Raw genomic sequence first — 12,582 nt, forward strand, 5'->3', positions numbered from 1 at the left:
AGGCTTGTCAGGAAACTGGTCGAGGAATACTGAAAAATGTCCAAAACACAGACCTGGATAACCGAAATTAAACAAGATATGCAAGAACTAGAAATCACAATAGAAGATTTACCAAACAAAACTGACAATATAAAAATATTAAAAGAAGCAAACTGCAGATTTAAAATTAAAGAAAAGAAAACAACAAGAGTTTGTTAAGAAGAACTCAAAAAACAAGATCTTGCAGAACGAAGAAGTATTGGGAAGCAATAAAGAAAAAAGAGATAGAAAAGACGAACCAGAGGCGACTAAAGTGGTCCACTGTAACCTCAAAATCCTCAAAAAAAAAGAAACGTATCCACCGATTGGTTGCAAAAATCTAAGTAGGCGTTTTTATGTTATATTTCACGCTATTGGTTAAGGATTGATCCAATACTAATTGCTTTAAATAAAAATAGCAAAAATTATAGTTTATTTTAATGTTTGGAATTATGTATATACAAAATTCTTTTTTTAATTTTTGTTGCACTGTATAACTGTTATTTTTCTGATAATATTTAGTAATTTTATTTTTCAAATTTCAATTTAAAAAATTTCAATTTATAGTATTTTATTTATTCTATTTTATAGGCAATAAATAATAACAATATAGAATGATAATTTAATAAAATAATTAAAATCAATAAAATAAATAATAGTAATAAGAGGAATAAAGGTTTAAACTGAAAAAAATAAAAACGAAAATAATTTATTACAACAAAACATGAGTGTGTATTTTCTTTGGTTGCAGTAGATCAAATGTGGTCAGTTATAATAATATAATACAAAAAGAAAGAAAATTATCTCATTTTTTTTCAATAAATAATATTTATAATAATAGTAATAATTAATAGTAATAGTAAAAGTAGTAAATTATAAATATATTATTCATATAATACAATAATATTTATAAATAGTACGTCTCTATCTCTCATTTTCTCTTTATATATACGTATATTTTTTATTTCTATTAATAAGAGTTATTATTATTTTTTTATTTATTTTTTTTTTAATTTTTTTATTTTGTATTTATTTATTGATGACTTGATTGCATCATTCTTGGGTAGTTTACTTAGCTAGCAGTAATACGAAGATGAAATGCCCAGTTTGCAGAAGTACGTCATTGGACTATACATACTGCTTGGATTATAGACGTCTTTATTGTCACAGCGTTGTCCTTTGAAGCCTTCAGCACACCTGTTAAAAAAAATAAATAAAAAAAGAAACAAACATTTTTATATTAAAAAAGAATACATATACAAATTAGTTTTTACAAAAATTGATTAATTAGTAAAATTAATATAATTTTTATTTTTAATTTTTTTTTTTAAAGGATCATTCGCAAATTTCGAGATGCATTTTTATCAATTTTTATACTCCCCAGTTCATTCATAATAAACCGTGATGTTTATTCTTCCCCTAAAATTGGATTGTAATGTAAATACTCTTAGAGAATATCTTAAATCAAATTTTAAGATTTATTATTTTTGAAGCAGTCTGAAATCAATATTTCACTAATAGATTTATTCTAAAAGACAATATAAACAAAAAAAAAATTGTATTTAAACTAGTAAATATATATTTTTTTGATTGATGAATTAATTCACCACAGAAATTACAAAGAAGCTTGTATGTAATAATTTGGATATTGAATTATTTAGCGAAAAAAAAAAACGCCATATGCTTGACCGGAATTCGAACCCGGGATCCTCGGATTAAAGGTGAAAAGCTACCACTCCGTCACGAATATTTGCTATTTGTAAGGAATTTAAATTTGAAAAAAAGGATTCGACAGGGTGTAATTTATGCCTGTATAATTATTATTTATAATAAAATATGTTCCTTTAAAGAACCTCCTGTCTAATACTCTTTAATAATAAGTAAATTGTACCGTTTAAAAAAATATAAATTTCGTATAAAATAAGTTATTTCTCTATTTGTTTGTGCAATTATTTATTTAAAGACTTCTGATTAATGGCATATTTATTTTGGATATAAATATTATTTTTTTACATATTCCAAAATTTTGGCTACCATTTTGTTTCCCCGTTATTAGCTTCAACTTTTTTTTAAATGGCCCTACGTTCATCTAATCATTTCTATGTAAACTTTGACGAAAAATCGACGGGAAAAACCGTGAATCGATAATAAAAATATAAGTTAAAATGTAAATATCAATGCATTTAAATGCCTAATGACTGAGGGTGAATTTTTGATACCTAGATTTTGACTAACAATAAAGATATTCGGTAAAAAAAAAATTATTTTTTTTAAGAGCAGAGATGCCCAAAATGAAATCTTACAACCTAGAGTTTGACGTAACTTCTACACAGCCTAGAGATTTTACTATATTCTATTTTAAAATTCTTTCCTTACATTTGTAGTCATACCGAAGAGGGGAGGGGGGTGATAAAGGAGTGACAAACATAAGTTATCTATTCTTCAGTTCTTCAATATCTGCTACAGTGATTTTTTTTTAAAATTAACTAGTTCAAATGATTCAAAGGATTAAAAAAAATGAACCGATAAATTTTCATGAAGTAACTGTTTTTGGGTAAGTTATTTTTTAGATTACAGAGTGTTAAAAAAGAATTTTTATTCAGTAGGTTGATATCTTAAAAACTGATCGAAATAGCAATTCGTGGTTTTTGCCATCGATTTTTTTCATCAAATTGTGATTTAAAAAATAATATTGAATCGATCATGGCAGGATAGATTTTGGACGAATAATAAAATGTATTAGTTTATATATATAATACAATTTTTAAATTAATCTATTTACAATTTTAAAGATATTATTTGCAATTTTAAAGAACAGATAGGCAATAAACTTTCGAATTTATTGTTCAGAATTATTTATAATTTGTACGTAAAATACAAAAATGAAAGATAAATGTTAACAAATTATTTTTTTCTAATATGATATAAAGAGATTACGATGTTTTAATATTTTTTTGTTTTATAATATACCCTGGAAAAATTACTGTAGAATCTCATGAGATTCTTTCTGACATCCCCTCCAACTCATATGATACGTAACAGTCCCTCTTCCCTTAGAACATCACGAAATTTGCGAATGACCCCTTAATGGACCCATTTCCCGATTAATTAATCGGAAAAAATATCTAAAATTGAAAAATTATTTCATAGAAAGTTTGTATAGAATAAAATTTGTATTTTGTAGATTAACTGTGAGAGAGTTAACACAAAGACAAGAAATCTTAAACTGCTCTTATTCCTCTGCATATATCATTGTCGTACTGGATAGATTAAAATCATTTAAATTTTCGTGTAGTTATTGGTAATGGATTCTCACAGCCAAGCTTTTCAATCTGACTGTTATTTTATCCAATAAAAATGCTAGTTATGTTTTTTTATTATCAAAGTAGATTACTAATATATTATAAAAATATTTTCTTAAAAAATTAAATTTGAATATTCTAATTAATTAAAGAAATCCTAATATAACTTTGAATAAGATGAAAAAAAAAATTAACCAATTAAAGATAGATTTATATACTGGTTATTTAAAGGTAGTTTTGAAACAGACAGTCTTAAATTATTATATTACAAGTATCCATGTACAAATTTAGATTCAAAAAGTCTTGTGCAGTTCTCTTGCGCAGTTTTACACAAGAAGACCGACTTTTCGTTAATTTAATTTGGTTTTAATATATTTTTTTAAATTTGGTTTGATATTGCTAACAATAGATACCGCAGATAAAGGAATCAATGTTTCAAGTTGTAGCATCATAACGAACTACGCTTCTAACTTGCCCCGCTCAAATATTTTCAACCTTTAATTGAGCGTAACTCAAGAACGACTCGACCAAACTTCGTAAAAGTTGTACATGCACAAATGTGCATGTGCATGTGTTGTTCAAACACACTACTAGAGCATATATAAATTTCAATCCGATTGATCAAGCAGTTTTCGAGATTTCCGGGCCACAAAGTTTTATACATAGGCCTACATAAATATATATTTATATAGACCTGACCTATAAGCCTAGAAATCTATGATGCTACAAGGTGGAACGTTGACGGTTCTTTTTATCTGTGATATTTATTGTTAGCAATATTTAACCAAATCTTTAAAAAAAATATTAAAACCAAAATAATTGGTATTTTCGTATTCCTCAAACTTCAAAATGAAAATGAAAATTCATTTTCACCCCGGTCCCTTCCTAAAACTCCTACCATGGGACCTAAAGTAATACCGTACTTTTCTTCAAAAAGTCTGTAAAAAGAACAACAGGCTATTGATTTAATTTCAGATTTTCTCATTACCTAAGTACTTATCAAAACTCAATAAATCATTCATATTTAACGATTTCTTTTCGTACATCTGTTTTTCAATGACAGTATACTTTTGAATTGCACGTTACAGTAAATCTACGTTAATAAATATTCAACGATTTATTTTATAAAGTTATTTATTACAAACCCCATACCTATAACTTATTCCATAAATTCCTATTGAAGAATTTATTACCGTCATTGTTCATAATTTTATCATTTAATTTTAAGTGCAAAATTTAATAGCTTAATCTTTTTTTTCTTAATGTTTGTCAAGAAAATCTGTACCGTTTTTTTTTTTTTGAAAAAGATTGTTATTTTCAAATTACCCGATAACTTATGAAGATTATATTGGAAAATAAAGGTTACTATATTAATTTATTGCATACTGATGAGTGAAATATATATGTATTTATGTTTTTAATTAAAAAAATCCCTACTTTCTTTTGACGTTTAATTCTAAACAAGTAAAATGAGAGAAGACTGTTTGTTACATACTAAAATAAATTTTTATGAAAAGTTTAGTTAATTCGTTTTAACTATTTTTGCTTATTTTTTCTGTATAGGAACACAAATATTCCGGCAGTTCTTTTGTTTCAAAGACTCAAAAAAGAAACAGTTTTGAAACAGAAAAATGTTTCCGGCAGTTCTTTTGTTTCAAAGACTCAAAAAAGAAACAGTTTTGAAACAGAAAAATGTTTTCTTAACCTAAAAACAAAACTAACGAACATAGTACAAAAGTATACAATCAAAATATAATGAACCTGCTTAGTCAGAATTTCTAAAGTAATCGATAAGTTCCATCAGGTATTATGTAATCTGTTGACAGTAATAGGATGTTTTTTAATAATAGAAAAGGACTAAGTTGGGAAGACAAAATGCCAGTGTGAATTTCCAAAATTGAATATTTATAAAAGAATAAAGCGTACTTAATTTTTTCTATAAAATATTTTATTCAATCAGGTTAAAAACTTCTTGATATTACTATAAACGTCTTTATACGTCCTATAAACGTCTAATAACGTTTTATTTACTATAAACGTCTTTAATGAAAGGCGTTTTATATGGCTTTTGATTGAAAGCAAATATTAATTACTAAATCATCCTTATAAAATTTTAAATTTGATTATTTAAAAGTACATTTGTAAATTTATTAAAAATAATTAAGTAAATGATTTAATACTTACTGGCACACCATCTCTCCGACTGTCTCATAGAAGGTACAGGTGCCGCCATTTAAACAGAACGAATCATATTCGCTGGAGCATTTACTGCCTAATAGCGGCCATAGTGTCGTTACTGAAACCAACAGATATAATTAACATAAATTATATTTAAAAATTAATTTTTTTTAAATTATTACGATCACTAACATATAAATGAATCGTTTATAAAAGATGTTGAACTTCTTTTTTAAGTTTGCAAAAGAAAAAACAGCGGAAAAATAAACAAATTTTAAATCCATTTATCCAGAGTTGAATGATAAGTTTTATTGGGATATGTAATAACATACAAAAATTGCTTTTTCCTTATTGGCTGTCGTCATAGCAACAAGTCACCAATACCGCTCTTTCAGCGGATAATATAAAAAAAATATTAGATATCATTCGATAGACTGCTCTACTTTTGAAAGGACAAATGTATGAGTAACTGCAAATAACTGTAATTATTTGACGGTAACTGCAACTGCATTTTAAACAAACACGCCACATTTTCCCTTCCACCAATCAACTCTAATAATATTTGTATGTAAACTTTATTATTAATAAAATAATCTGCAAGGTTTTTAACAATTTTAATTCGTTTAGGCAAACAAGAGATACAGATTGGTCTTGACGTCATATTTTTTTATTGTTGGCTGGGATTCTCGCTATCTTCTCTTCTCCTTCCACGTAAATAATGTAATGTGTATTGGTGTTTTCATATTCAGTGACAGCAGTCTTGGCCTTCAAGATCTATTTTATTTTCTATTTTTATTTTATTATAATAGCTATAACCATTTTCAGCTCTGATCTTAATACGTTTTTTTTTGTCACAAGTTTTTATTTTTAAAAAAATTGTGATTTTTTTTTAATTTGAATTTAGAATGTCATTTTGTGTCGTTATTACATCAGTAATTAGACAAATCATAGGCTGTTTTTTAATTAATATATTTTTTGCAATTATAATTGAATATAAACCAGTAAATGGAACATTTATAAATATATCTTGAAAGCTATATTATTAAATAATTTTTTATATGTATATATTTTTCTAATCTGTCTGTATGATAATAATTATTGTAATACACACAAATTATAAAAACAAATTCGATGACATTTTATTTCTTTTATAATTATTTATATCGTTTACACAATTTGTATTTCTTTTTCATCGCACATTTATTTCGTTTAATCTATATTACATTAAATAATTTTCTCTTCTTTACACTTTTTTTTTGTAGAGTTTGCTATTAACGTGACAACATTACACTGAGATTATTTCGTTTATTTATCTGGTGTTTTTTTTTCTTTTCATTTTAGTGATTAATCTGACAAATGCAACGTAATACAGCAACACATAACTTTGTTCTATTGCACGACTTTCCACGACCTTTACTCAGTTAAGTCATCTGTTCTTTTCTGTTAGCGATAGTCATGTTATCCCAACATTCTTCTTATATTTTAATGAAATCAGTATTTTTATTTTTATTTTTTTTTTGTAATTTTAATACTACTAGTTATAGCATAACTATAATTAATTTTAATTTCGTTTTTAAAGGACAATTATATTTTACAAGAAAAAAATTTTTTTTTAGTTATCATTGCTTTTTCAAATTAAAAAAAAGAAATGCAATTTTTTCTGGGTAAAAGCAGAAGCATTACGAATTGTTGTTAGAAGAGTGTTGTTTCTCAAAGGGGAACATTTGGATGAAAATTTTATAGTATTTTACTCGGCAAAAGAATTAATACTAATAAAAAATTATTTTAATATTAAAGAAATTTAATTCTTCATTTTTATGAAGACAACATTGTAAATAGTTTTCCAAACAATAGTGCAGACCAGCGGGGGCTCGCGTATAGCTACTGTGGAATACAGCAACCCCTAATTTCCACTTGATATCATCAATAACATTTAATATAATGAGTCCTTTTTTCTTTAATCCGTTCTTTATACTTGTACAATATATAATTCTTAAGTTTAACGTCAGTAGCCATTTCCCAGTTTATGAAAAAGATACAAAAATCTTTGTATGGAACTGAACTATTCATAGTTCCAGAGGTGTGGTGTTTGGCTGTTGTGCGCATGCACATAGGAAGCTGCACGCAAGGCTGCGAGGGAGAGAGAGCACTGTCGTTCTAGGTAAAGGACAAACATGCGTTCTTTTATGAATATCTAGTCCGTGCTTGTATTAAAACCCACCTGGTTGGTCTAGTGGTGAACGCGTCTTCCCAAATCAGCTGATTTGGAAGCCGAGAGTTCCAGCGTTCAAGTCCTAGTAAAGCCAGTTATTTTTACACGGATTTGAATACTAGATCATGGATACCGGTGTTCTTTGGTGGGTTGGGTTTTTCATGGTTGTTGAGTTTTTCAATTAACCATACATCTCAGGCATAGTCGAACTGAGAATGTACAAGACTACACTTCATTTACACTCATTACAATATCATCCTCTATTATCTAAACGGTAGTTACCGGAGGCTAAACAGGAAAAAGAGAGAGAGTCCGTGTTTGTATGTAACGCATAATATTTTTATTATTGGGCAGCGGATTCAATGTTGTAATAGCTGTTAAAGTTGTAGGGGTAGCAGTTCAATGCAAATTTTTAATTAATCCCTTTTTCCATTGATTTATTTCTTTTTTTCAGCCTTTATTCCAGATTTAAAAAAAAGATTTTTTTAATTATAATACTAAAACAGCGAAGTACAATTCATCCCGATTCGATGTAATGCAATACCTATGAGGAAATATACCAAAAAAATGTTATGCCGACTTGACTGAAATCATCTATAAAACGATGTTAAATTTGATGGGGTAGAGACAAAGCCTATATTCTATCTTAACTTCTATAATTTGTTTATTAAACTAATTTATGAAGTTATGGGATTTGGAAATAGTATAAAGCAGAAAGGGCATTAATATCGTGTTTTCTGTGTTATAATTAAAATATAAACGACACATTTAGTTGTACAGACGAGGTCTTTGTAGTATAATATATAAATGAAAATTATTTAGTTTTGTTTAAAATGTGTTTCTAAAACCTAACTAGACTCACAATTTTTTTCGTACATTAACCAAACTATTATAAAATAGTAGTGTTCCGTTTCATTGTAAAAAGCCTTTTGGCTGGCGCTCGGGTAGGCAGATTAATTTTTTTTTTCCTAGGACGTTGATAGATTTTTTATTTTACAATAATAATGTAGGCTCGGTATAAGACAAATGAGTTTTGAATCAGAGTTCATATATAGTTAAGCTAGAAGTGCACTTTAATAGGGAAGGGAGATAAAGAAATAGGCTCGGAAGCCCGCAGTCTCACCCGTTTTGACACATCTCAAACCGCAAACAAATCTTCGGTTACACATACACATACATACCATAGGATCGCGTAGGCAGGTAAGTATTTGGTGAGTAATGAACCCTCACCAAGTACTTCTTGCCAAACGTAGAAAAAGTGTGTTTTAGCTGGACGGAGTGGACGTTTCCCGTAAAATAATATTAAATTTTTTTTAATTACTAATTTACTTAATAATTAAAAACAGAGAATATGCTTCATCTATTATTTACCAATAAATAAATATTATTAAAAATTTACTTTTTTTTATTGAGAATTCAGTTTATTTATTATTTTTATAAGTTTCCTCGACATAAAATGTTCGCTTTTGGAAAGTGGGAAAACTTCAAAAAATTTATTTGAATTATAAGCAAGATCAAAAGAAAGATGCCCATTTTAAAACTGAACAAAAACATTATACTGCGTGTATTCTTGTATTAGAGCACGAATGATGCACATAAGTTGAAATAGATGTATATCAAAATTTCTCCTTGAAAAGTAGTTTTCGATTTAAAAATACAAGAAATTGAAAGAGTAGAATCAAAACGTTTGAGGTCATAGGCATGTATTATATTATTCTCTATGCAACAGCCTGAAAAAAAAATCACAGACTACAACCAATTAGAGGGTTATATCTTATTTGTATTGTCATATAAGTTTTTACGTTTTGTTAAAACATTTTATAGTTTTCTTGAGCCTTCATTCTCTTACGTTGCCATATCTAATTTAAATAAATTAGTGCTTAATTTATTTATTAGCGTATCAAAAAATTGCTACACAATAAACTATGCGGTGAAAATAACGTTACCGGTAATTTAGAGATTTTCTAATTAATGCAAAATTCGTAAAAATCTAACGGATTAAATATATGTAAAAAATCTCATTATTACTTTTTCGGAAAAAATCAGCCAGATCCGTACAACTGTTCTTGATTATATTGAAAGTAATATATATATATATTACTTTTAAATATACTTCACAAATTATTTAAATTTTTCTCTTAAGTTTATTACTCTCAGAAACGAAAATACACGACAATTTCTTCACAGCTATGTATTTCGCTATGTATGTTCGCCTGGCCGGACCAGGGCGTGCTTGTGGAAGGTAATTTTTTTTTCCTCCGCGTGTGTAAACGTTCCTCGTTCGTTCCCTTTTCTAGTTTAGTTGGTGGAAGGAATATAAAAGCGGATTAGTTATTTTTTCAGTAGTGATCAGAAGATGCGGAAAGAAAGGTCTCTTTGATTACCATATCTGTCCAAAAACACAGCGATTTTTTTGCGTAAAGCGTAACATACTTACAGAAAACCAGTAGATTTTTATATCTGTAATAGGTGTTGATTTTATTTAGATAATGTAATAGATGTATTGATATTATTTATTTATGAAACTGTGTATATGTTAATTATACCACAAGTTAAGAAGAAACGAGTTAATGAAATCAAAAACATTGAAAAATTTCAGGAACTTGTTTGTTTTACTGTAAAAAAAGAAGAAAGAACCAGTATAATAGTGGTGTGTAAATTTTTTTTTTAATAACTTTAAAAAGTTACAAATAGTAAAACTAATAGTAAAATTTTGGTAATATTTTATATTAATGGAATTAAAGTTGTTTTTCAGCGGAAATAATGTTGGATTATTTATATCTATATATACAAAAGTTCCCTATTTTTTAATTTTATTTTTTTATATATATATATAAAATTGTACAGTATATTTAGTACCCTCGTATAAATTAAAAAGATTTTTAAAGCCTATACTACATTATAATGTTATTTTTTATATAAAGGTTTTGTTTTTAATAAATTTTAAATAAAAATAACTTTTGACCTTCCTAAATGAGGATTGAGCTGTGTTCTATATATACTTAGGTACACCTGGTTAATACTAAATCTATCAACGGAATCTAACTACTAAAATTAATTCGTGTTAAAAGGAGTTCTTTTATTTTATTTTATTTATTTATTTATTTATTTAATAAAGTTGTTTTTAAAAATCGATACAAGTATTTTTTTTTCAATTCCCGTTTGCGTTTTAAATATTTAAACTCTCTTTTATAAAGGAAATTTGCTTAATATAAGTTTCAAAAATTTAATTATTTTTTACCACTTCTCATTTTAGTGTTTATTGTATTCCAATTTTTGTTTTGTCCTTTCAATCATCTTCATCCGGTAAATTTATAAAGTAGTTAACGGAAAATATATTAAGCAATAAAAACAACAATAACAATTATAAAATAAAAATTGAATTAATCAATCATAAATTATCGCGGTGAATAGCGAAATTTTTTATATATGATATTTTAATCTTACTCCTCCATCCGAAGTTTATGGCCAATTTTCTAAAGATAGAAAAATCATGAATAGAAAATATTTATTATCTGAAAAAAAGAAATAGATTTACTATAAAAAAAACGTCGTTTTTATTTTAATTTTTTGGAAGGTTTCTATGAGGAAATTATAAATAAATTATCGATTATCTGTGATCTGAAACGAACGTCGCATTTAATAATAATCATATTTACTATTTCTGAGTTTTGTTATGATCAGTATTCAGTCAGTTTTTAGATTTATACACCTGCATTTCTGTGAGCTTATCTTATTTATGGGTAATAGTATATTCGACTCGGTAAAAATACATCGGGTAATGATGAAACATTTTAATTTCACTTTCTCCTAATAATCTCGACATGCGATTATTGCTCTTCTTGTAGCATTTTTGAGAGTGACTAGTTTCTTTTTGATGTCAGGTTGTTTGCAATTCTACGGTTATGTTGTATAGAGTCAGCAAACTTATAATAATCTTAGCCACAGAACCGATGTATATATATTTCTATTTTCTCAGTTTTATTTTTTCTTATGTTCTTGTTTTTAATGCAGTGAAAGATCTGTATTATTTGAAATTGATATAACGTTATTAAAAATTTTTGATGAACTATCTTTTAAGTGTAAAATTACAGAAAAATATGAGATATTTGGTGGATCAGTTTTTAAATGGGAATATGTTTTGAAATAACCATCAAAATTTTTAGCACGTTTTTAGGCTTAATAAACATGTCAGAAGATTTTAGTGAAAATCGAAATGAATATTTTGAAATAATGGCGAGAAACCGGTCTTTAATTTTACAGCAATTTTATATCATCGTATCAGCTATAAAGTTAATTAGTGAACTCGGCGATGCTTCGCTGTTGCCAGAACGTGTACCACAGTTCAAACTTCACCAATCTCACTACTGTATAAATTATTTAAAAAAAAAAACCTTTCGACACACTGGAAGGCGGAGGTAGATTTCACTGGTGCTAAGTAGGGGATAAAAAAGATTTCAACTTTAAAGTTAAGAGAAACTTCAAATTTACTCAATATGACAATGATTGCATGTGAAAAAAGTTTCACAACCAGGTATCACGACAAGTCCCATCTTCTTACAATTCTAGCAACACATTTTGGTCATCCCTTGCCGTAAGGGTTGGTCATATCAAAAATTTTTTCAGATAGACGTTTTAGGTAATGTTTACAGAACTAACTACCACTTTAAACCGATTCGATGCTGTGCCTATTAAGCGATTTTCTTTTGTCTTCGAAACCCCATTTTTTCCACTCCCTAGGCCAATGGTTGGTGATATAAAAAAATCGTTACTTAAGTTTCAGGCTCTTATCTAAAGAATAGTAGGAACGATAAACAAATTCGATATTTTATTTAATAAGAAATTTATAGCGATATACGTCGTCTCGAAAAG

The 12,582-nt window shown here is 27.2% G+C and overlaps 1 protein-coding gene across 1 annotated transcript in view; it reads right to left on the reverse strand.

The window, feature by feature from the left end:
* Nucleotides 1-768: 768 nt before the first annotated feature.
* Nucleotides 769-12,582, reverse strand: part of vn (membrane-bound neuregulin protein vein) — a 374,159-nt gene continuing 362,345 nt past the window's right edge. The window contains exons 4-5 of the mRNA XM_075377295.1: nucleotides 5,505-5,616; nucleotides 769-1,215 (exon numbers count right to left, since the gene is read on the reverse strand). Coding sequence (XP_075233410.1) covers nucleotides 1,095-1,215; nucleotides 5,505-5,616 — 233 coding nt within the window. The 3' untranslated portion in view covers nucleotides 769-1,094. The remainder of the gene's footprint in view (nucleotides 1,216-5,504; nucleotides 5,617-12,582) is intronic.

This window comes from Lycorma delicatula, chromosome 10, assembly GCF_047948215.1.
Source record: "Lycorma delicatula isolate Av1 chromosome 10, ASM4794821v1, whole genome shotgun sequence".
Taxonomy (NCBI): Eukaryota; Metazoa; Arthropoda; class Insecta; order Hemiptera; family Fulgoridae; genus Lycorma; species Lycorma delicatula.